Source organism: Nothoprocta perdicaria, unplaced genomic scaffold, assembly GCF_003342845.1.
Source record: "Nothoprocta perdicaria isolate Ctin4 unplaced genomic scaffold, notPer1 scaffold_114, whole genome shotgun sequence".
Lineage (NCBI taxonomy): Eukaryota > Metazoa > Chordata > Aves > Tinamiformes > Tinamidae > Nothoprocta > Nothoprocta perdicaria.
This window is the reverse complement of record NW_020454250.1, coordinates 117,546-142,268: the sequence shown is the minus strand read 5'-3', so window position 1 is coordinate 142,268 and position 24,723 is coordinate 117,546. Positions and strand designations below refer to the sequence as shown.

Genomic DNA, 24,723 nt, shown 5'->3' with positions numbered 1-24,723 from the left:
TGTGTGTGCCCATGTCCCTGTGACGATCCCGGGGAAGGCACAGAATGGCTTGGATGTTCCATCTTGACAGCAGAAGAGCTTGACACCTGTGGAGTTTGTTGCCCTTTCACACCTGCCTCTTTCACACCTGCCTGGGTTGCTTCCATGGCCCTCATTCCTTGATGTCCCCATTGATCATCCATGTTTTTCTCCCAGGGCACTTTCACGAGGTGTTCTACCAGCGCACAGGCAGCAGCTCTGCTGCTTTCCCTGCGGGACCTGCCCTGCCCCGTCTCGTCACTGCCCGCTCCGGCGGCACCGTCCCCAAGAAACGGCCCTGTCTCCGCAGGCCTTGGGCAGCGCTCACGCCCTGGACGCAGCAGCGTTTCTGCAAGGCCTGGGGCAGGGGCGAGAGCAGAGCACCTCGGGGCCGCGTGTCGGAGGGGCATGACTGAGCTCCACACGCAGCACTGCTCGTTCCCCAAGATGTAGCCCACATTCTGCTAGCTTTGCAAAAACATATTTACACATATACATGTATGTGTGTGTGTGTGTGTATGTGTGTGTGTGTATATATATATATATATATATCCTACCCTTGGTTGACATGAGGGGAGGCGAAGCTACGCGAGGAGCGGAAGAGCTGCGCAGCCAGCACATCCCTGTGCCACACACCCGCCGCGCGGAGACGCGCCAGACTGAACGCGCGAGCGGCTACCAGCCACCCCGCGCCTCACGCCCAGCAAGAGCTTCTCCACTGTCACAGGTTGAACAGGAGGCCTCAAAACCAGCCCAATTTTCTTTTTTTTCTTTGGCAGGAATTTTTAAACAATATGCTGACCAAAATGCTTATTTTACAAATATGCTCCTACAAAGTGTTGCTTTAAAGCATTCCCCAGAGAAACCATTTGTCATTGTCTACATATATATATATATATAAAAATATATATATGTATATGTATACATATATATGTATATATAAATATATATATTTTTATATATATTTTTATATATAAAAATAAAAACACACAAAAAGCATAGATCAACATATGAGCAGTAAACAGCAGCTCTGCAGCAGCAGGTACAACAGCTTTGGAACATCCAAGCAATCCTTTCACACCTTCCCAGAGAATGGACAGACCTGGATCAACTTTTAGTAGGAAAACAAACGAAGAAAAAAACCACCAACAACAAAAAAAGAGAGGTTGCTTTTAAGGACATACTTCATTACTTTCCTTAGCAAAAAGAAAAGTTAGCACGAGGCAGATGGAAAGACAAACCTTGAAAACTGGATCAAAAACAAAAGCAAATCCTCCAAAGAAGCTCTCCAGGGACTCAGGTGATGAGGGAGAAAAAAAAAAGTCCAATTTCTTCTTCCCTGCCTCTTTGGAAACAGGGAGCACTGAGAAGAAAAACAAGCAAGAAAAACCCAGGAGCTCCATAGGGAGGGTCATTTACAATGAAATTTGAATCATGAAAATTGCCCTCTGAGAATATCACCCAGACACTTATTAAAAGAGCAAGAACAGGTATATCTTAAATCGCAATGCTTTCAAATAATGGCTTGCTCCTACAAGGTGAAATAGTCCTTTCGTCATTTCATCCAGCTCAGTAATTCATGGAACAGCAGCATTGGTTCCCATAACACCAGTAACTTTGATGGTTTTTGCACATTCTTTCTACCATACTTCTATCAGATTATAATTATACCATAAGAATGAGTTCTGTCTGGTATTTAAAATCTCACTGCCATATAGTGGAATTCAACTTCATAAGAAGTGGCACCATTTGGGCAAACACCCTCTTACAGAAAAAAAGAAGAAAAGAAGAAGAAGGAAGGAAGAAAAACAAGGGAATAATCAGCGGTTTTCCTAGGATTATATCCCAGTTGTATATAGCCTTACCACTGAGATAAGTGTTATTTTAAGTTTCTAAACACATTTATTACTCTTATTAGAGGTTACTCCAAAGCAAAGTACAAGGCTTCCCCCTACCTCAAGGGTCACCTGCCAGTTGTTCTCAAAGGAGATTGCACAGAAATTGTATAAAATAAAGTGAGGCAAAGAACAGGAAAACAGAAAAGTCTATGATCCTGCTTTCCCAGCAAACTGGCAGAGTCTAAGTTGAGCAGGAATCTGAAGACCAACTTGTGGCTGATGGATCTCAAGTATGTCCAGCATAGTTCCCTCATTTCCTTCCCTCATCATTTCTGGTACCATTTTTTTCTCTCAGGTCCCTGAGAACGGCTCCGAATACTCCTTTCGACAGGAAAGGGTTAGAGTATCCGATTCAAGTTAGAAATCACATTCAAGCTGCAAGGAAAGGACCATCCCATTTTATCCTCAATATTCCACAAACTTCTTCATAAGGCAAGAGACATTTTAGCATGTAGATGCTCCTGTAGTTACTAAAAATAGAGCTCCCTTAACTAATCTGTCTTTATATCTAAATTACTATTTTATATCACCATCATCTTCAAAATAGTTGCAACTATAGCTTTTTACAGAAACGAGGCTCGTTATAGTCAGCTATCAGTTAAAAGTACCTGTGCTGCCTTAATTTTAGGATCACTCTTATCTAGAGAGATGATCACTGTTTTGGGTGAGTAACATTTGCTGCTTATGGATTTTGGATTGCAGTCAAACAGCAGAGATTTCAGTCTGCTACTCTTGACTTGTGAAAATAACACCTCGACCCAATCCAACGAGCAGTTTCCTTTATTTGCCAGCCTCCAAAGGACGGCGACGTGTCACTGCGTAAGAAATGCAAAGGTTCAGCTCACTCAGAGAAAAGGGAAGACTACACTGGAGACCAGCTGCAGACCATACGTGTTGCACAGCTTACACTTCACTGTGCCATCCTGGGAATCGTGGTATAATCACCTCACACACTGTACTTGAGCTTCACTTCAGGCCTTGTAGTAAAGTACCATATACCTTCACATAGCTTCCTTCAAAACAGGCAGATACAGCAACCTGTGACAGTATTTAAGTCCATTGCAACCTCCAGAAAGACCTTCCAATAGCAAAGTGGTGCGTTCACCCCTGCCCCCCTCCAAAACAAAACAAAACAAAACAAAAAAAGAAAGAAAGAAGTCTCAACAAATCAGTTTTTCATGTAGACTCAGACTTTCAGACTTTCTCTTTTTCCACAGCAACATAAAATTGGTCTCTTCACAGCTACACCAAAGCTATCTTGCGATACCGTCATTCACAACAGTTCCTTCAAGCTAAAGCAGGAAAATCCTCAGGGTCATCAGGATTTGGGGCAACAATTTGCACCTATAAAGTAAAGAAAAAAAAATATAAAAAATTGCACTCCAGCAACGTTTTTTTATCCATTAAAAAGTTCCATTCTTCGAGTCATCCAAACTAAAGATTTATATTTCTCTCACTTTCACAGAATTGCTAAGCTTTTATCTCTCAAGTTATGACTACGATTATTGTTATGGTGTGAACATGTTTATAATGCTGGAAATACGCTTGCTTGGGCAGGATCAAATGATCTGCAACATTGAAGTGGAAAATATAAAACAAGTTAGCCTTCCAATCTCATTCACAACCCTGTTTTTCATTAGTGGACATTACTAGTTTTTGACATTCTAAGGCTGCGGCACGTATCTGGATGGCATTTTTAAGGTCTGTACTCTGACATTTTAGAAGTGTCTTTCATTCAGCAGAATCAAACTACATCATTAATTTCCAAACTTTAATTAAAGCCAAGTATTTTACTCAGAAAAAAAATAAACTGAGATCTTACATTATTGGGTAGACCAAGAAAAATATTTTTAAAAAGCCAAATGCATTCAGAGGAAAAAGACAGTGGAATTTTTTTTTTTTTTGCTTAAATTAAACTATTATCATGGAATCAGTCTACTTAATAAATACTTTTAACCTTCCATGTCTCCATCTACTGGGCCACAGATTCACTGCTTTCACCCTCAGTTAAGCGCTATCAGGCACTGCTGGAAACACAATTCTTGTGCAACATATAATCCTTTAATCATTTTAATCAATCCCTCTCTATACCAAAACTCAAAAAACAGGTCTTCTTTGCATCCCTTCCTCTAGCTACCATCAGAGCAAATAGTGATAGGACCTTCGAAAGTTACATGTTAGTTATCTAAGCCAAACTGGAATTTAATTTTAAGTAACTCAATATGGGTCAGGAACTCAAAATAACCAGGCTAACGTATCGTGAGGTAGGAATCAGAAATAATTCTGCCATAACTGACGAAATGTGTGATCTCACACAAAGTAAAAGCAGCAAAAAAACAACCAAACAAAAGTTACCACTACTTCTGGCCGAGGTCCTGTCTCCTCAACTCGCCTGCCACGACCACGACCACCTCTTGCTCCCCTTGATCCACGGCCAGGGCGAGGGAGATTCCCAAAATTAATATCCAGCTGAGATGTTATGTCATTCACCGGTCTTCGAAAGACGTGAGAATCTTCTTCAAAGTCTTCTTTTTGAAGCTAAAAAGAGCATCTGGTTAGAGCCCAAAACTTCCACATACAAACTTTCTCCCTCCCCAATACCCAACACAAACTTGGTTCAAACAAATTTGTTGCAAACTAAGCAGCAGGTTAGCCATGATGACATCCCAAGTAGGAGACAGACCTCAACTTGCACAAGGTGTGAACAGAAGTAAGACAACCACAGCTTCCCAGATGCCTGAGCTGCTACTTTGTTGTCTCAAATAGTCCTGAAGACAAAATCTTCTATACCAGTTCCATCATAACAGAGAAGTTTTCAGCAATGCAATCTACAGGTTTTCTAGGGGGACTAAGGAATCAGTTTAAGCCATCTATCTTGAAGTAACTTCTATCTATCTATTTAGTTATCTATCTTGAAGTAAGGGTTAGAAAGCAATACTAAAATCACAGTAGCATTTAGCTTCTATTCTATTTGTCTTTAGCTATGAGATTATTCCTGTTTTACATCTATGCGTCCACAGATGCTGTATTGCTCATCATTGCATTGAGGGAATATGTCAAAATATATGTAAACTCATCCCATGCATTGGTGAATTATAATTTGATGAGTTATTATTGTTTATACAACGCCTGAAACAGTGACTTGACTTGTCCATATTACACAATTCTTATACCTCCCATTCTAAGTTAATTTCAATGAGGTCCCTTGATACCGCCAGCTAAGAAAGTTTAGGGGCAAAAAGAATAAGCTTGCATGCATTCTTCAGATACTTGCATACATTTCTCAAAGCATGTGAAAGATACTCCTTTTTTTTTTTTTTCTTGGTGAGGAAAAAGCAAGCTAGGATGAGGGCCATGTGGCTGTTCTGAAAAGGACACAGGCCACCTCAGTATTAGAGTCTGTCCCTAGAAGTGCTCAATAATCAAAAGTGATTAAGGCTTATAAAAAAAGCTGTAAGTTGGGATGTTAGTATTAGAGCTACACAAAGGATAAAACATATATTGCACACATGCACACAGACCTTAACCAGGAATCAAAACATGCTAGGCCATGACCATATGCAAATACAGTGATGAAAAATTCTGTGACCCTTCTCCTTTTCCCCAACACCTATCAATCATATCAATAAAGTACAATTCCTCTCTGAAAAGTCAATACAAGTAATATGGTAGAAAGAGTTTGGGAGAGGAGTGGAAAAAGCACAATAAATACGGAACAAGCTCTTCAGAATTATTTTAAGCAGTAGGACCCTAAAACTAAAAAACTAAAAAAAAAAAAATCCTTCATATAGTCCAAGTGCACAGTGAAAGCTGCAATCCAACAGAGACAAGAAACAGGACACTTAGCATCCAGACTAACAGATGCCAAAACCAGAATTTAATATATACATTCAAGTATATACTGACAAGTATTCTAAACATGATTCCAAGTTAGGATACAAGAAGCGTTTAGCAAATTAGGTTTCTCTAGTGATGTTACCAGACATCTACACAGGTGGCAGCAGCACGGACACAAATTTTGTATTGCTAAACCTGAACTATAAGGTAGAACAGCTTTTGGGATAAGTATTATTTGACACATTACATGACATAAAATAGAGGCGATGATTTAAGAGAAGAAAAATGACTAGATAATAAGCTTAAGGTAACTTAAGGGCACGTATATGATTACAGTAACAAAGCTGGAATATGGATTTCTAGTCTGTTCAGATTATACCAAAACTAGCAGAAAAAGGAATAGAGACAGTTTCCTAACCCTAGGCGTAAAGCAGAGCTTACAGAATTCCTGAGGCAATGCTTACATCATCGCTATATTTTGACTTGTGAATCACCACTGCTTTGGAAGGAACAGTGGATTCTGGCTTCCGGATGTTGAATTCAGGCTTTGGTCGGCTCTGTTGCTGAAGATTTTTCCACTCATCTAAGGTCATTTCTTGAACTACTTCTTCCATTGGCTCCCCTTCAGCAACTCTAAAGGTTTATAGTTGTAAAGTAAAAACCATTAGCTTGCAACATGCCCAGATGAACGAGGACACTAGTCTCTAAAGAAACGATACTTTAAGTATCATACTGTAAGTTCGAGCACTCTGGATTCTTGACAGTCTGTCTTTTGATCTGGCATATTCTTAAGCCTAGTGTTTCATCAGTGAATCTACTCCTATCAAATACAGCCACATTTTTATTTATAAAAATCACCCACATATATGTAAGCATTAATCCATGCTGGTTAAAACATCCCAATTGCAATATTTTATTGACCACAGAATGACAAAAGGGCCAGCCTTATTTGGAAATGTCTATATCATTATTATGTCCTTCGTGAATTTCACAAGATTTTTTCTTTGTCTTTTGTTGGATGCAGTAGAGCGCAAGGAGGCAGGATTTATCACCTGCCAAAATCAGACACATTAACCCTGGTCCAAGTTCAAATTTGTCACACAAAGTACAATAATGCTGACATGATCTAGGGAAAGATAAGGAGCACGCCAGAGACTGCAATGTTTATCTTTGAGCTATTGAAAAAAGGCTATATGTCTAATCCTCTGAATTTGTATTCAGAGAAACCCGGAACGAGACTAAAAATCTTTCTCCTCCTTTGCTCATCACTGCTTGGCTACTCTTTGTGCCGTTTCACTGCTGCTGACCATCACAATCTAGCCCAGGACCTGGGCTAGCTGCAGGGGTCCCTTTCTGGGGTGCTCGCAGAAAGCTTTTTCCTACTAAACAGGGCCAGACAGCACAATTCATCATCATGTTTGTTTCAAACAAACAAAACAAACAAAACCAGATACTAGGAACTACAAGAAGCCTTGCAGTGAGTAGTCACAGATACTTGAGAAACTTCCTCCTTTCTTCTACCCCAAACATTATGCATGGTAACAGGTGAAGATGGTTAAATATTTCACTAACATTGCTTTTCCCCCAGTTTATTTCCCTGGCAGGATCAGAACCCAAGTCTTCTTCTACCAAATCCTAATTAAGACTTATCCGGTGCAAATTCTGATTAAGAGCAACTTTTTTTTCCTACTGTAAATACACAGCTGACTTGATGAGAGTGTGGAAATAAGTTTTCATCATGGAAAGATGTAAAGATCATGCACTGAATTGCGTATTTTGTCTTTGAAGTTGTGCAAGCAGGACAAACAAGTTATTTATGTACATATATAATACATTTACAGACCAAGTATGAATGTACAAACGTTCTGTACATTTAGAATCAAGATAAGAGCAAGCTTATTCTCTACTTGATTTTGCACAGAATTATCTTCTTACCTGACAGTCAACACTATATCATTATCCTGAAACACCAAGTGTATGACAGCTAGAACCACAGAATTTAACAGAACAGTAAGAGATCCTTAGTTTTGGTTTAATTAAGTATATTAAGTTTTAAAATAGAACTTAAAAAAGAAAAAAGACAAAAATATGCAAGACCTGTATCACATGCCTACCCTCTGGTGTATCTTCATACCCTGATATCAAAAAAGTTTCAGGTATTAAAAAAAAAATAAATAAAAATAAAAAAAATCAAGATGACTGGTATACAGTTTGTAATGTCGGCTAAGAAGATCTGACTTTGTTATTAGAAGACTGTCAAGGTTTAATTCATTTCCTCTGTTAAATAAAAAGATGAAAGATGTTGAGCTGTTGAAAGATGCAGCTATTTCTATGGGGGAGAGGAGGGAAAAAGCATAAATATTGTTCCATTTGCAAAAGCACTAAGAATCGATTGCGCTCTCAACACTTCAGTTTGTCATCCTGGAGAGGAAGAAATCAGGCAGATTTAGGCCAACTATCCAAGGCTTGAATTCTGAGAATATTTGTTAAAAAGGAAATAAAAGCTATTTTCAAGTACTCCTTGGGGAGAAGAGGGAGGGGAACGCTTTAGTGAAACAGGGTGTTATCAAAGACAGGTTGACTTGTTCCTAAAAACAAAGCAACAGCTGCTTTGACAACATAGAACCAACAATTTAGATATCAACTTCAAGGAAGGCTTTTGACCTTGCCTCCCATAAAATTCTCAACATGCTATGGAATCTCATCAGACCTTGATGAGACCTTCAGGAAGATATAAAATTGGCTGCAACACATTAGTGGAAAGCAGCTATCAACTTTTTAGTACAAGAGAAAAATGTGTACTTGAGCAAAGATTTAAGCCCATCTTCGTTCAGTGTTTGTAGTGTAAAAAAGCAATGTTCAGTATACTTTCTATAACATATAGCTCAGGAAAGGAAAGGGCAGAAGTGCACGTACTGAAGAACACTGAGACACAGAATGAGTGTTATGAGATCCTAAAAATGCCAAATAAGTGGGTAAAAACAAACAAAAACGATAAAAACAGAATGCTAGTCCCAAGAACAAGCAGAAACACTCAAGCAAAAGTACCAGCTGCCCAAACACAAAGTGAAAATTCATAAGCAAGTTAAAAGTTCTGAAGGAACTCACCAGTAAGACCCTCAAAACATCACTGTAGATGTTTAAAGTTAAAAGTAACTCTAGTTACTTTTAACTAGAGTTACTTTTAACTTTAAAATCTACAGCATTTGCTCTTTTTGAAACAGTGTAACATTATAAGGACATTCCTCAACAGGAGTTTGGAACAGACATGGTTGTCTAACAGAGTGGAAGGATTATGCCAAGGTGTCTCACATGAGTAATGTACTCCAGACATAGCCAAGTGAGAACACGAGAGACTTCATGTGAGAACAACAAGCTGGAAAGACATAAAATACAAGATCTATAAAGGAAAGATTTGAAGAGCTGAGGAGACTACTAAAAAGTAAAAAGAAAAAGAAAAAAAAAAGCATATGATTAAGACCATGCAATAATTAAGATTATTTACAGAAAGGGAATGAATACTAGCATAACACCTTGTAAAATGCTAAAGGATAGAGAAATCTTGTAAGAGCCCCCAAGGACCCTTGAAAAACATCACTGGAGGAGTTTTATAAGCACTTAGGCACGTATAGAGTGGTATAGTTACAGTTGGTCCTGTCTTGGGTTGGCCAGATCCCTTTGCAACCTAATTGCTCACAATCACTGTACAACAGACAGTATTGCTAGGTAGTAGTCATAAGTGCTTTTAAACATGTATCAAAAAATATGGTACATGTACCCAACATGTACTGAAAAACAACCATGTCTGTTGCAAAGGAATTGTTCGAGAGCCTACATAGCAAATTTCTGTTTTCTCATCTTGAAAGCACGATTGGATCTTTATTTGAAAGTATTTGTTTTCAAACAGCAAAAATCCAAAGGATTTGGATTTTTTTGGACCCGAAGTAAAGGTGTCTCCCATTATCAAGATACAGTAATGGGAACCTATGTATGATACTTTTGATAGAAATTCAACTGCAGGAAGCTATTTTGGGCACAAAATTTGCCTAGAATTGCACCCTGTGCATTATCTTCCATTCTGTAACCCTATTCCTTCTTAGAAAATGCTTCTTGTCTATTTTCATTAATCAAAATGATAAGCTCCTGGGCATATCAACAATCACATTTACAAAATAATGCCAAATAACTAAGTATGGCCTCTAAGCACAAAGAAACTGTATTCATAACATAAATACATACCAAAGTAGCAACCAGTGAGTTTTTAGTAACAGCTCCTACTGTTTCAGTGTTTTTAATGGATGGCTATAACCCTCAAATAATGTATTGTTTGCAATGCATATCTTTCTACCAAGAACTGTATTACACAGTAATATATAGAAGTCATACAGAAGACTAAAAGAATGGCATTCAATTCAGCCGCTCAGGCAATTATTTTTATGACCTCAGAAGTACTGAAATGGAGGCTTTTTCTAATCATTTTTGCCCATGAGGGTTTTTTTTTTTTTTTTTTTTTTTTTTTTTTTTTTTTTTTTTTTTTTTCCATACAAGAAAGCACAATACTTTCTTGATGAAAGCTGAATCAGAATTTGCATTAGTCTTTCCCATGAAGTGTCATTTACAGAAGCCATGACTCTTAGTGAGGTACAAATATCAGCTTTGGAAATCCTGAAATTACAATAAGGTAAGATAAATTGCATTGCTGTAGCTTGATCTTAACTACTGAAAAAAAAAATTGAGTCAAATACCTAGATATATTTGATGGAATCTAAGGATAGATTTATATCACTTTTTAAAAGGCAACAGCCAGTTTAATAGCCCTGCAAACCTGAAGGTAAATATTGAAAGCCTCCTAATAAATGACCTGAAGAATACATAGGTCCACTATAAAGAAGCAAGGTCCAATGTGATCAAGAAATGAAAAGAAAGGAAACACAAAAGAATAAATACTAGCTCTAGAAAAACATTTGACAAGAAATTGATTAGGCTGTGTTATACAGGGGAATAACAAAAATCAAAAAACTATTCAAAGTACCATGGCACACAAATTAAATATATTGTATTGTTTGGGGGATTAACACAACTTCTGCAGAAATTCAGGAGGCTGCAAGTGCAACTGAATTGGCTACTAGAAATTAGTAACTTGTATACATTTTTCTTTTTTTTTTTTTCCTGAAAATAATAACTGGCAGTTTTGAGTGCTACAAACAGCAGAGAGAGACGTTGTTGGACATCAAGAGAACCTGAAGACCTCAGGAATTATAGCTTTATGACTCTCACTTAGACCTATCACCAACATCTAGCAAGTTCTGAGAAAACAGGAAGGTTTAAAGCCAACTGGCAAATTCTGTTAAATGCTTTTGTTATTAAGTATACCTTTCATATCCTATGTTCCACATTCAACTGAGGTCAGAACATATTTACAAAGAGCTTAAATTCTGGGCTATAATTTCAGCTACCATGAAGAGGAAACTCATACAAGCCTCTCAAACGAGTAATAGCATCATAAGGTTGTTTTAAAAAGTCAAATAGCTAATTTAATATTTAGCTATATTAACAAGTATTGTGCAATTTTGACAGATTATCTACCCTACCCATCAGATTTAAGCTCACTAGAGGTGGTTTTTTTTTTGGAGATGCAGTAATCTTCATTCATTGCCAAGGACAGATCTTTTTCCTCCCATCTATAACTTTGTAACATTAGCAGTAAGTTAATAACAACACTATTTAAAAAAAAAAAAGTCAAAATTTCATCAGCTTAAACTCTTGAGGCGTTGTACTGTTTCACATAAAAAATATTTTGTATGCTAATCAGTACTACAACTTCTGAGCTAAGAAATGAACCTTGGCAACCAATAAATACACCTGAACCATTAAGGGCAGTGGAGGAAGTCTTTGGAACAACAAAAGATAAAATTGATACATTTCAACCCCTTTTGCCACTTAAGGAACATTCAGTACAAGTAATTAACTTATTCCTAAAAGTCTCTTACTCATACAGAAATATCTAGTTACTTATTACTTAGGCAGAAGTATATCTTTGGTCTGAATTATCTCATCTGAACATGGATAATAATATCAAAAAAGGATTTCTCTTTTTTCGCTCAGATCTTCAAGGTTTATTCCTAAATCATTCCCAATGAAGCTTTAAGTTCTACAAAGGCCCTTCATGAAGAAGAGACATTTGCCTGGTATCAGAAATTCATCAATTACTACATTGGGAATTTATATTACTGTATTATAAATGTATTTTTAGGATGATACAGGTATCTCTAACACCTCTTCCTTATCGGCTGCCTTAAGAAAATCAGGATACAGGTTTTACAGCTTACCCAAATTAAACAGGTAACCAACACTATGCTAGCCCCTTGGTAGTCATCCTCAAACCTTAGAAGCATAATCTTCACTGATGAACCAAATGCAATCTGCATTTCTTAAAATTAAGTTAGACTTTCTGTACATAAAGCCTACCAACACTTTGAATTTTTCTATGTTATTATTATGGCATTTAAAGCATTTAAATGCTTTAGATTAGATTTACGGACTTTTTTTTTTTTGAGTATATATGTAAAGATATAGAAAAAAAATTATATTGCATTAGTAGCATTTGCCGGTTCAGATTTCAAGAAGTGTATCTTCCAATACAGGTCATGAATATCACTAAGTTTTACTTCTTTGCATTTAGAAAGAAATATTTTAGTCAGACTATACTTGTTCAGAGTTTCTCCTTCAGATGCCCCTGGGTGCTCAGCTGTTTCTGCAGTGTCCTCCGTTGGAGCAGTCTGTTCCATCTCACTAAAACACAAAATACAAGAAGTTTTCACAGTGGAAAAAAACTTTTATTCCCCTTCAAAAGAAAAATATGCACGAAACACAATCTGTTCCAAAGATGAAACCTAATGGCAATGCTTGATTATAGTACACTGAGTTTTGGGTTTTATCTCTTTTTACAATGGTATACTTATTGCATTACACTGATAAGCACACATTTCATAAAGTTAATATCTTCTACCATTAATGCATTATTAAGTACAATTAAGGCATAACAGAGATGCTTTCAGAATTGCTTAGATAATACCAATTAAAATTAATTAATGGTATTGGTAAATGGTATGACCAATTAATGTCACTTCCACTAGATTTATCACATTCTACAAGAAGGCATTGCTATGCATGTTTTGCATATGCTATGCTATGCATGCTTTATACTCATAAAACATGAAGGTGGTGCTATTGAACTGAAAGTTTTAGGTAAGAGACAAAATAAATAACCTTAGCTTTCCTGAACTTTTTAAAGTTTCTATGATCTTCCATAATATACTAAAAAATGGTATAAACTTTGTACCATTGAACAAGTACTTCATTATAGCTGCATAGTTGATTCACATTTTGGAAAGCACAAGTATCTAACCAATCTTTTAATAAGAAATCAAACTTGGTTCAACTTTTCAGAAGAATTTGGAACATGAAAATCCAAAACTATTAGCCATGGAAGTTCTTTTAAAACAAAGAGAAACAAGCAAAAAATCTTTTAGCCAGAAAATCTTAATAAATACAGCATACATTGACAAATATTGGCATGCTCAATTGCCTGAAGTCACATTTCTAAACACAAAATTGTATTCGTAAGCATGATTGCAAATGAATGTGTATGCAAGTCAAAGATCTCTGTTATAAAGAGGAAGCTCTGAGTTTTCTCTGTCTACAGAGAACTCCCATTTAAAAAGTGAAGGTTCATCAAAACTTATGTCAGTCTAACCATATAACAGAATAAATTATTTTCATGTTACTTTGCAAATCCAAAGAAAAGCAAGTACAGAAAAATACAGAACTGAGGCTTTTAGACACATGACGAAAACCTAACTAGTAATAAATTTCTTAATTCTGTCACTGAACTTTATAGATGTCATAATCTATTTCAACAGCATGGTCAGCATCTCTAAAATTTCATTGCATTGCATTATAGCTTTACCATCTGTAATTTAGACATGATACATAAAACTTGAGAAAATGGGACTAGATCTTCTGCCCATTAACTAGACTTCAGTTCTTAATTAGCACTGAAGCAACGTTACAGACAACAGAGTCCCATTTACAAGAATACATGCGGCTTACACGAGGAAAGTGCCATAATTTATTCCCATTAAAAGATTTCTTGTCAAGGTTTCCCAGTCAAGAAGTTTTTCATTCATTCAAGGAGTGTCACCGTGCTTTTGGCTACAGTTCATCTCACCAGCACAAAGGACAGAAGGGTTCAAAAAACTGTAAAACAATGCTCATCACAAAAATAAATAAAAAACATGAGGAATAAAGTTTAAAAAAATAAAAGAAATTTTGAAAACATTGCATATAAAATGATAATCGATGGTGGGCACAAGTATATATTGTACCTCATATCATCTTTAACTGTTCCCCAGTTGCGAGCTCCACTTCCACCCTTTTTGTCGTCTGCTCTAATTCCTCTAGAGAGAGAAAAATAGTATTTTTAAGAGTTTTTCTTCCATCAGAGCCTCAAGCTAAAGCCAGTACTGAATTCTGATAAATTGGGCACAGAAAAAACAGAACACCTAGATACAGTAGTGTTGTGTGTACTGTTTACCTGTACACTGCATAAATGAATAAACACACGAGAACACTTACGTTTTATCACTCCCACTCTGCCTGTCAAACTCCCGTTTTCCTCTGTTATCAAAGCCATCAAAACTTCTGTTAATTCCACCACCTCTTCCTCTACCTCGCATTCCACCTCTTCCTCCTCCACGTCCTCTTATTGGCCTTTCACGGTCAAATCTTTCACTTGGTCTAAAAAGAAGGTTTCTGGTCAGATTTTCATACTGATTTTGTATCATTTAAAACAGACATAAAATGAACACAAAGTTGAAGTTTTTACATAAAATGGGAATAGATATTTCAGCTGCTTATGGAAAACAGTGAAAACATTAGAAAAAAATAAAACATTTTAAGGTACTGTATCTTTGGTGACTTTATTAGGTAATAAACCCATTATTGAAATCCATATTTGTACGTAGCTTCTAATAGGGTCTTTGGAATATCAAAATACTGTGATGGATATTGTGATGGAAATATTGTGATGGAAAATATTGTGATGGAAAAAAAAACCACACATGTTCTTAAGTATCGAGAGTTCAGATATAATTATTCTGCCACCTACAGAGAAAGTAAAAAGAGATATGCATTCACTATGCTAGTAGTAGGCTTATGACAAATTTATATTTTGAGTTTGAACTGTTAAATCTGTTCTAATTTGAATCTGCACATGCAAAATTTGGGGTTATATGAATTCAAAAATAGAGCATTTGTCCTGCAGACTAAGGATTAAGTTTCCGGATAATAACACTTCCATGAATTATTAGAGATACAATATAAAGCTAAAAGCAGCTGCAAATCAATCTGCAGGGAGGCTGAGGCTCAGAGGCACAGCTCTGGCAGACATTAAGAGCCTCAGTAATCTCACACCAAATACATGCACTACTAACACAACTATGCTTCAAACCACCTGTACTAGGAGGTGGTGTTCATGATGTCCAAAGTCTTCCCCCTCCCAGCCACTGTGTAGACTCCTACACCTCCTTACATGATACCTACTTTTCTACTGCCAATTCTGCTTGTCTTTCAGTTTCATAGGAACGGTATTCCCTGAAAGAGGGTCTCCATTCAGATTTATCTTGCTTTATTTCTGTTCCTCTGTTGTCAGTCCATCCTTGTTGTTCTCCCCGTTTAGGAGCTCGCCTCTGGCCTGCACACACATACACACATACAGTTTAAAACAATTCACATTAATCAACTGAATTACAGCTAAATAACAGACTGAAGTTGACGATACCCTACAGCCTTCTTTACCCTCTCCAGTCCTGAGCCCATCCACCAAAGTATTATAAGCATAAAGCAAATGTTACCACTTACTTTCCGTTCTGCACTGATGAGCATGTCTCAGGCTGGTGGAGAAACAGTTGAGTCATTAAAAATAAAACAAAACAAAACAAAAGCTAAAGGAAAATCTTTTTTGTCTACAGATATCTTAAAGAACAAAAACTGCTTCTGCTAGGCTGCCTCAAAGAACTTAAGGAGAGAAAGAAATTTGGCTGAAAGAATATGAATAGCAAGACTGTTGCAGGAGCAATGAAGAGAGAAAGACGAGGCTAGTTATAGAAGGGCTTTAGTTCTTTATCATCAGACAACACACTTCCTGCTAGATGGACTGAATTTAAAAGCTAAGCCTACATTTCTCTACTTAAAGCTCACAGGATTATGATCCCCAGCAACAAAATGGTGGTCACCTCCTTCTCTTATTACTCTATGGGGAAGGAAACCATTTACAAACACCATGAGTCACTAGATTTAAATAGCAGAAATCCACATAGTAAGAACAAGGGCTCTAACAGCACTAATTAATCTTAGAAATCAACATAGTCCAGGATGAAATGTATGCATTTTTGTTTTCCCTTTTGCTTGGCTATTGTCATAGTTGAAGAGGAGGTTATGGGCGTGGGGAAGGGGAATGGAATATTAGAAAAGAGAATAAATTAGTGTTAACCATTCAGCCCATGTACAATTAGTAGGAGAATAAGGTTAGTTCTACACTTTCTTCTCCACTTTCCCAAATTCTCGGCTCTATTTAGGACAAAGTTCCTGGAAAGAAGTCTACCTTTCCCCTATTAAATCCTTACAGTACTAGTTGCAGAAGTTTGAGGTTTACACAAATCAGGCAAGGAACCACAGAAAGAAAATTCTGATCTTAGCTTAATGAAACTGGAAGTACTCTTCCTGTGCAATACTGAGGAAGTTTCTGGATTCAGGTTAGTAGGTAAATGGCAGTCCTAGCTACTGAGCTACAACTGAGCTTCAGTTTATAGCACAAAGAAAGGAATAAATTAACTCTGGGTCAAAATATGAAGAAGTAAATGAATACATGGCTCTGGAAGAGGGTGGAGAGGGGAGAGAAGACTATTCAGACAGGTGGCAACCTTAATGCTCTGACCTCACTGTTAGAAAGAAAGCATTGGGGAACTGTCCACACAATTGTGGCATATATATGAATATATATGAAATAATATATATTTATTCATATATATGAATAAAGAACAACTTCAAAATTAGCCTCTGATAAAGCTTTTCAAGATAGACTGATTTAATAAAAAACAAAATTATAAATAATATAAAACAAAGCAATTAAAGCATATTTAAACTTACTGCAGTGCTGCTTGGAAAGCGTGCTCATTGTGTGCATATTCCAATTGTACCACCTTTCATACTAGTGTTACTTTCAAACTGGGAATCTTGCTATGCATAGCCAGTAGAAACACTCCCTTTGATCTCCTTTTTGATAGTCTGTGGATCTGAACGGCAACTGCATTATTTTTTGAGCCTCTCACTGCCTTTCAGAAACATCAGTTGCTTCAAATAGAGTAACTTAAGAAGAAAGCAGTAGTCAGAGACCTCCTTCTCTACATACTTAACATTAACCTTAATTAATTAACTCAGACATTCAGAGAACTCTTTGGTAGTAGTAAAACAATGCCAAAACAAAGGGGATGAGAAAGTAATTTTAAAGGAGACAATCGGAGACTCTGTTGGCAATCACTGCTTAGAAGTACTTCAGGAACATGTACAACATGCGAGTGTGGCACATTTCACTTGCACTAGGGAAAACACTTGGCTCTACTGATTTCAAAGTAACACTATTTCACTTTGATTCTAACAGATGGCTCTAATTTTTTTAAGACATTGAAGATGAATTTAAAATACCAAAAAGATTAATCGGGATACTTATAATCCATCCATATATATATATATGGATATATATGGATATGGATATATATATATATTTATATATATATATGGATGTTTTGACAGTCAGCAGTGGATTAAAACCGTATCACTCTAGCAACACCACCTCTCTAAAAAACAACAGGGCAGAAAGTTGTGTGTTCTTGTGAAGCAGTACAAAAGCAAGACAAGTTCAGCTTGCCAAATGAGGGCAGAGCAAACCAGCGTTTTTCAGTACTGAAAGCATAAGCTACTCATTTTTAATCCTCTGCAATATGTCCATCACAAGAATGACCGATTTTAAAGTAGCTGAAGGGTCAGGAACCCTTAGGAAGAGCTGGGAGAAATTAAAACAAGTGCACTCATCACCATGATGGTTTTCCTTTACAATGAAAGAATTGAGCTAAACTTTGAATATTCATTAATTCTAGTGTACTCCAATTCTGTCTATTTATTTACATATGTAGAAGACAGGCTTCCTTCAAAACTTTGAAGGAGCCCAAGATTTTTGCAGGTCACCTACCTGAGGTCTTAAAAACACCATGCTAGAAAAAAAAAGAACATGGCTCTACTCTAATTACCAAGTTCGACCTCTGTTTAAGGTGTTTTTCACAAGTTTTCCAGTTGCACGTGCATTAAGCTGAAGGAATCACCTTTCCTCACCTCACCGTTACTCTCCTGGGAAGTTTCTGGCCAGACTCCTGGTCTACCAGCCCATCACTTCTGAAAGGATGAATCTGAAAAATTCTCATACTTAAACTGCTTCAACAAACCTATCTTTTCTTCCCCCATCTCAGCCTTTGACAGAATGACATCTGCAAAAAGTAAAATTACCAGATATGAGAAGTGGACTCAAAAAGCACCCATTTTATCAACTACTGCTGAAGACCAACATCCTTCAGAGCTAGAACAGTTCAATAATTATCATCAGTATTATTTTCACTTTTACTGCAGTATTTAAGCAGAAAGACTTTCTAAAAAAAGTTTTTAATAAGTTTTTTTCACTAAACTGTCAACTGCGAAAGCAGAAATGCTATTTCTAAGCACTTGCACTGTCTAGTTCCCTGCCACTAGACATCTATGTATTAACAAAAGGATTTAAAGCAACTCAGCAAATTCTAGTGCCTTTTGGGTCTTTTCATCTAGCTCACACACAAAACAAAACAAAACAAAAAAAAAAAAGTAGGCTTCCTGAAAAAGAAACGTTTTCCAGTTTTCCTAAGTTACTCACTGATCCCTGCTGAGCTGAGATAGCATGCTCATAGCATTCCCACTTTTTTTTTTTTTTTTTTTTTTTTGCAGAAGACGGCATACCCCCTCCCCGCTCCCCATAAGGTAAGAGGAATCAGGCTGCTGCCTGCTCATTTATTTCCCACTTGCCAAACACCTAAAAGCTCAACTTGTAGTTGCTATCAGTAATTTCAGGCTATAGCAGAAGCCTTGCTCTGGCTCCCCCATTCCCTTATCTAAGCAGCATGCAGGTGATAGTGTCAGTTTCACACAACTTAATCAGTTGAAGGAGATTACAACCAAAGGGAACAGCAGGATTTTGTATCTAAAATATAGCTGTCCATATATTTTGTATACTAAAATACAACTGACAATGCTGTACCAGAATGTTTTATGGATTCTCATAAACCTAAAACTAACTGTCTCCAAGTGGCAAAATCCCACTAAAAAGTTGCTCTTCAAAACTAGTTAGAAAAAATGCATCAATATTTTGTTTTCACAGACACAGATGGAAACCATAGCAGACCAGACTGAAGATTTGCATATTTGCAGTAAAATAAAATTAGGGAAAGAAAACAACGGCAAAACACTTTTCAGTTTCTGCAATCTACTTTTTTTGGCCAGGGGGGCAAAGAGAGGGGGGGCTGTAAGCATCAGCTTAGGGAGGGACAGACCCATAAAAGCACTGACATTTTTACTGGAATTTCTTTCTGATAAATACTTTCAGCATATTGCCATACTTTTGCTACAGCAAAAACTGAGGTAACTCAAAAAAAAAAAAAAAAAAAGTCTTTCTCCTTAATCCACAAGATCTGCTTGAACTATCTCTTTATTTCTATACAATAAGAAACAATAAATATTCTATCTTCTCAAAGTCCCACCTCCAATTCCAGATATGTTTCTATTGTACCCTCACACAACTCTGCAGAACAAAAGCCATAGCATAACTTCTCCCAATACATAAATGATTCTATAACTTTGACCGCACTTGTCACTGATTTGTATTTCTAGTTTTTGAAGCAACCAAGACATCACATATTCTCCAAAATGCAGAAACATCAGATTCACTCAAAATCACATTTGTTGTTGTTGTTTGTGTTTGTTTGTTTACTTGTTTTCTTTGCTACTACTGTTTCAGTAATTCCTAACACTATTTAGCTTTTAGACTGCAACTGGAAATAAATCTGCTCTTCTCATACTACCAGTTCTAACCACTCCAATTTAAACTACTGTAGTTCAGGAAAGAGAGCTTAGAAAAATCCTTCGTAACACATATAGCTAGCAAAGTTGCTTTCCCCATCTCCATGCACATTCTCCTATGCATATTCCTTTATATTTACTGATACTGAATTTATCATTTTTAGCTTATTCACAACATACATTGCAACATCACTTTGCAACTCTTGGCCATTTGCATTTGCTAAGCTAAACTAGCTTGTATCAACAAATCTCACTGGTCATTTATTATTTATAAGTTTTACAGATTTTTTTTTGCCCATTTCCCACCCATATAAACACAAAATAAAGAATTCAGATTGAGTTTTAAATTTTTCACTTCCATAGAAGTTTCACATGCTTTGTGGATATCCAAACAAAGCTAACAGCAGCAGCATTTTCACTGGTATTAAAATCTAATCTCTCTTTTCACTTATTCTAAGAGACTCATATCCACTATCCCTCAGCTTTATGTTTTTAACAGATCATTTTAAAACAAGGAGTCTGTGCCTCAAGAAACAATTTACTAGGACTTGAAAAGAAAGTAGGAACAAAACCAGAAATACTGCTGTAGTTGGTCTGGAAGATCAGTAGTAGAGAAATGGCACTATCATTCCAAGGACCCTGCCATGAATTAAGGCTTCATAGAAAGATGCTACTTCATTAACATTTCAGTAACACAATGCAATGTGCTGATATACATTTCTTTGAAATTGTATAATGGCAAATATCAAAAAGTAGTTTTAATTCACAGACACTTTTTAGTGGGAATTAGAATACAGCAGATTTAAGGCTTCATGTACAACCTTAGTTCTTCCCCTATGAATACATGTAAATCCATGTGATTTTAATTCTAACCTTCAAGTGCTTAATTTTGTGAGCCAAAGCCCAGGCATAGCTAATTAAATGATTTGCAAGTAAATATACTGTCTCTCAAAATATGAAAAACAGGCTACAGCTATTTCATGCTACACATCAAAGGCAGCTAAATGGAGCTATACTCTACGTTGTGACATTTTGTTTCCATATGCGCCAGTACTCAATCACTGGATTGCCCGAGCAACTTTCTTCTGGACAATCCTTATGTCTGTTTCGGAAAGAATGATACTCAAATTATTTAAAGAAGATGATAAATGCAGTCATTATAACTCAAAATTCCTCAGAAGTATTCCATGCCATACTGACCTAAAAAAGTAGCTAAAATTGCAGTCAGATAATATTCAGGAATACACCTAAATGCTATATGATTTCACAAACATATATGAACCTTTTGGAGGTATTAGCAACAAAGGTTTAGAGATTTCCACTGAACAGAGCTTACTGCTGCACACTCAACAAATTTAATTTGCCTGGACTGGTAGAGAATGCAAACTCTGCAACTGGGCCTTCTGAATAAAGAGCTGCCAAATGCTGTTTGTTAAGAGTGAACTAACTTAACATTAAGGGGTGCAATTACAAGGGATGTTATACCTACGAATGGCCTTTACCCTAATCCTCAGTGTGCAATTTAAGAATGACAAAATGAAAATGTCAGGAAAATAAAATAATGAGAAACAAATACAAAACATAATGAGCAAAAAGTAGGCTTCATATAAATGAAATAAGGACTTTAAAAAATATTTTAAAAAAATCTTAGCATTGCATCAGCTCACAATAGTTTAGATTCTAAGAGTCTGAACATTGAACTACCAGGTACAGTAAAATTCAGACTTGTTTCATATTGGAATGATTTTTAGAAATTACATTAAAATGCTCTGGAAATGACAGTCACAAACCAAATTAAAATTAAGACATTGGCTTACCATGTCTTAATGGTAAGACTTAACAGAAACCTCACATCTTAACACCAATATGTAGAATTATAGGAAGGTCTCTCAGGACTTCAATGCTTTACATTTATTGTAAGTTCGAAAACATACAGAATGTCTAAGTTTGCTTCAAGTCTTTAAGTGAAGACTATTTTGCTCAGATTTAGTAGGTTCAAGAAATAAAACAATCATTACAAAAGTAAAATAAACTTTTGCCAACATTTTTGCAGCCCTGACAAGCAATGTACCTAAAGTAGTTGGATAAAAGCAAGACAATCCAGACTGAAATTTGTCATTTCAATAATAAAACTAGAATCTGACTCAGCTGTTTGGGATATTCCTATTTGGCATTTAATTCCAAAATGCAATTAGGAGTTGCACTCTAACTTCACATAAATAAATAAATAAGTCATAGAGAGAGGAAACAAAAATATTTCACCCCGTTTAGCTTTTCATGTCTGGTCAATGTACTGAATATTATTTATCTCTCACACAAATGCCACTCTCACAGCGACATGGCCATCATTAGAAGTCTTACAGTCAAGTTCAGCTGGTGCGAGGAATTATAGGTTGCTCATTATTACTCATTAACCTGAGAGTTTTACTCTGTGCAGAAGTGCTCAGGCTGAATCCTGTATACCAAGTTTCTCAATGCTGTATGACTCAAATAAACCGCAGTTATCCCTCTTCCAAAAGCCTAGTTTTTTTTTTTTTTTTTTTATCTCTGCCCCTCACTTGCTCTGTATCTGTCAGCTAGGCTGTGTGCCCTAGGCCAGGTGTCTTTATCCCAGCAAGGCTGCTCTGAAAGAGGGAGTTGTGGGGCCTGTGGAGAGCACGTCAGCACAGGCAGGACCAGGTCCCACTCCTCCTTCCCAGCTGGTCCTCCCAAGCTCCGCACAGTTACACTCCAGGCTTCACAACACTCAGAGACACACACACAGCGAGCTCCCAAAACCCAGAAGGATCTCCGAAGGAGGAAGTACACTAGTTTTCAGAACAAGTCAGCTCTTCTTAAATTAGATGTTTGTTCACTCTCCTAAAATCTCCTACAAATCAATATTCTTTTTCTTATCTTCATTTAGCAGGAAATAAGAACAAGGTGCACCCACTTGATGCCTCTGCATGGAGACACTGAGTTTCTTGACATCAAAGAAAATATTCAGAAATAATCCACACTATTTTATGCAGAATTATGCCCAGACTCTACAAACTAAGAATTTCCATATCAGTAAAAGTAGTTATTTATCTATTTCCGCAGTCCAGCAGGCTGCTAGCAATTGCCAATACTTGCTCTAAGGCTTCCAAATCAAACCTTCACAGGCCTTATGTTCATAGCCAAGGGAAAGCATCCCTAAATTAAGCCAGTTAGTAATGTGAATAACGGGTCTTCTGGATAGGGACCTATGAGTTGCATAGGAATCTCAGAATATGATCATTTTAGATAACTGTTTGGAAATGACTACTTTCAAGAATATTCTTTACCAAGATGGTGATGAAATAGTACGTATTTGGCATTAAAGAGTCTTTGACAGTAATTTATAAATAATGGAATTGGAGTAGTATGAGATTTTAAGTCTGAGTTCATAGCACTCTCGCTACCTTAATGAAACAGTAATGCGATGTGAGGGGCACATGACTACGGAGCACCTTCCTCTGTATAAAGTATTAACATATATGGCTCATTTGCTACCGTGAACCCAACAGGAGCTGCTGCAGTGAGGAAATCTATGCTTAATACTGCAGGAGGAAATGAAAACCTAATGCTGTTAGCTTCATCCCACTTCTGGTGCAGCAGAGGGGTGGGAATCACGTGATTTACAAGGCAGAGAACTAGTCTTCTGTGCAAAGTTTCTCAGCATGAGGCAGCTACGGTCTAGCCTATACAAGAGACGCCACAGTGGAAGCGTTAGTACCAACACGACACAATGTTTCCCCATTTCTCTCTCTAAAGTTTTAGTTTCCACATCCGAAGGCTCCTGCGCGAGCCTTCCGCAGCCGCAGCCCCTGCGTAGCCCTCGCGGGCGCTGCCTGTCTCGGCGAGCAGCAAACTTGGCTGCATCCCCGCAGCGCGGGCGCGTCCCTGCTCCCCCTGAGCCCTTCGCCTCGCAGCCACGCTGGGCACATGGTGCCAAATTCAGCACTGAGGGCACCGCGGTGGCCCCGGCCACCGGGCTGCCAGGGCCTGAGCGAGACGCCACCCCCCGAAAAACAACCTCCTCGGGAAGAGAGTGAAATAAAATAAAATAAAATAAAATAAAATAAAATAAAATAAAATAAAATAAAATAAAATAAAATAAAATAAAATAAAATAAAATAAAATAAAATAAAATAAAATAAAATAAAATAAAATAAAGCAGCGGAGTGAAAGCCGCGGGGCAGCACCTGCCAAGGCACTGCTCCAGACCTGTCTCGCAGCGCTCTGGGGCCGCAGTGGCCAGCGGCCGCCAACGGCCACCAACGGCCGCGCAAAGGCCACCAACGGCCGCCAACGGCCGCGCAAAGGCCATCAACGGCCGCCAACGGCCGCGCAAAGGCCACCAACGGCCGCCAACGGCCGCGCAAAGGCCACCAACGGCCGCGCAAGGGCCACCAACGGCCGCGCAAGGGCCACCAACGGCCGCGCCCCGTCCCGGCTGCGCGGCCGTACCGGGCTGCGGCGGCGCGGCGGGCGCGGGGGGGCTCTCGGGCAGCTTGCGCTCCTTCTGGGACTCCCTGCGGGGGACGCCGGCCCTGCCGCTCGGAGCGGCCCTGCGCGCCGCCGCCGCCGCCTCTTCGCGCTTCTTGCGCTGCTGCTGGTGGCGCTCGGCCTCGCGGAGGATGTCGAAGGGGTCGGACTCGTCGTCCAGCAGCTGGTAGAAGCGGTTGGCGACGGCGCAGCCGAAGCTCTCCTGCATGACGGCGGCCACCGGGCTGCCCACCGCCCCCTTCATCAT

The 24,723-nt window shown here is 37.9% G+C and overlaps 1 protein-coding gene across 1 annotated transcript; it reads right to left on the bottom strand.

Annotated features, from left to right (window-relative positions):
- Positions 1-1,815: 1,815 nt before the first annotated feature.
- Positions 1,816-24,723, bottom strand: HABP4 (hyaluronan binding protein 4). Its single transcript, XM_026053213.1, has 8 exons — positions 24,438-24,723; positions 15,357-15,507; positions 14,391-14,552; positions 14,141-14,212; positions 12,462-12,545; positions 6,218-6,386; positions 4,272-4,454; positions 1,816-3,260 (listed from the first exon to the last, which is right to left on the bottom strand). The coding sequence occupies exons 1-8, from the start codon at positions 24,721-24,723 to the stop codon at positions 3,204-3,206; spliced, it is 1,164 nt and encodes a 387-aa protein (XP_025908998.1). The 3' UTR covers positions 1,816-3,203.

What these genes read in the sequence shown, in the direction of transcription:
- HABP4 (XM_026053213.1), bottom strand. Translation starts at nt 24,723, where the DNA reads ATGATGAAGGGGGCGGTGGGCAGCCCGGTGGCCGCCGTCATGCAGGAG. An exon ending in CAGAGTGGGAGTGATAAAAC is followed by an intron (nt 14,213 to 14,390) that starts GTAAGTGTTCTC and finishes TTCTCTCTCTAG; the next exon opens with AGGAATTAGAGCAGACGACA. An exon ending in GAAGGAGAAACTCTGAACAA is followed by an intron (nt 6,387 to 12,461) that starts GTATAGTCTGAC and finishes ATAAACCTTTAG; the next exon opens with AGTTGCTGAAGGGGAGCCAA.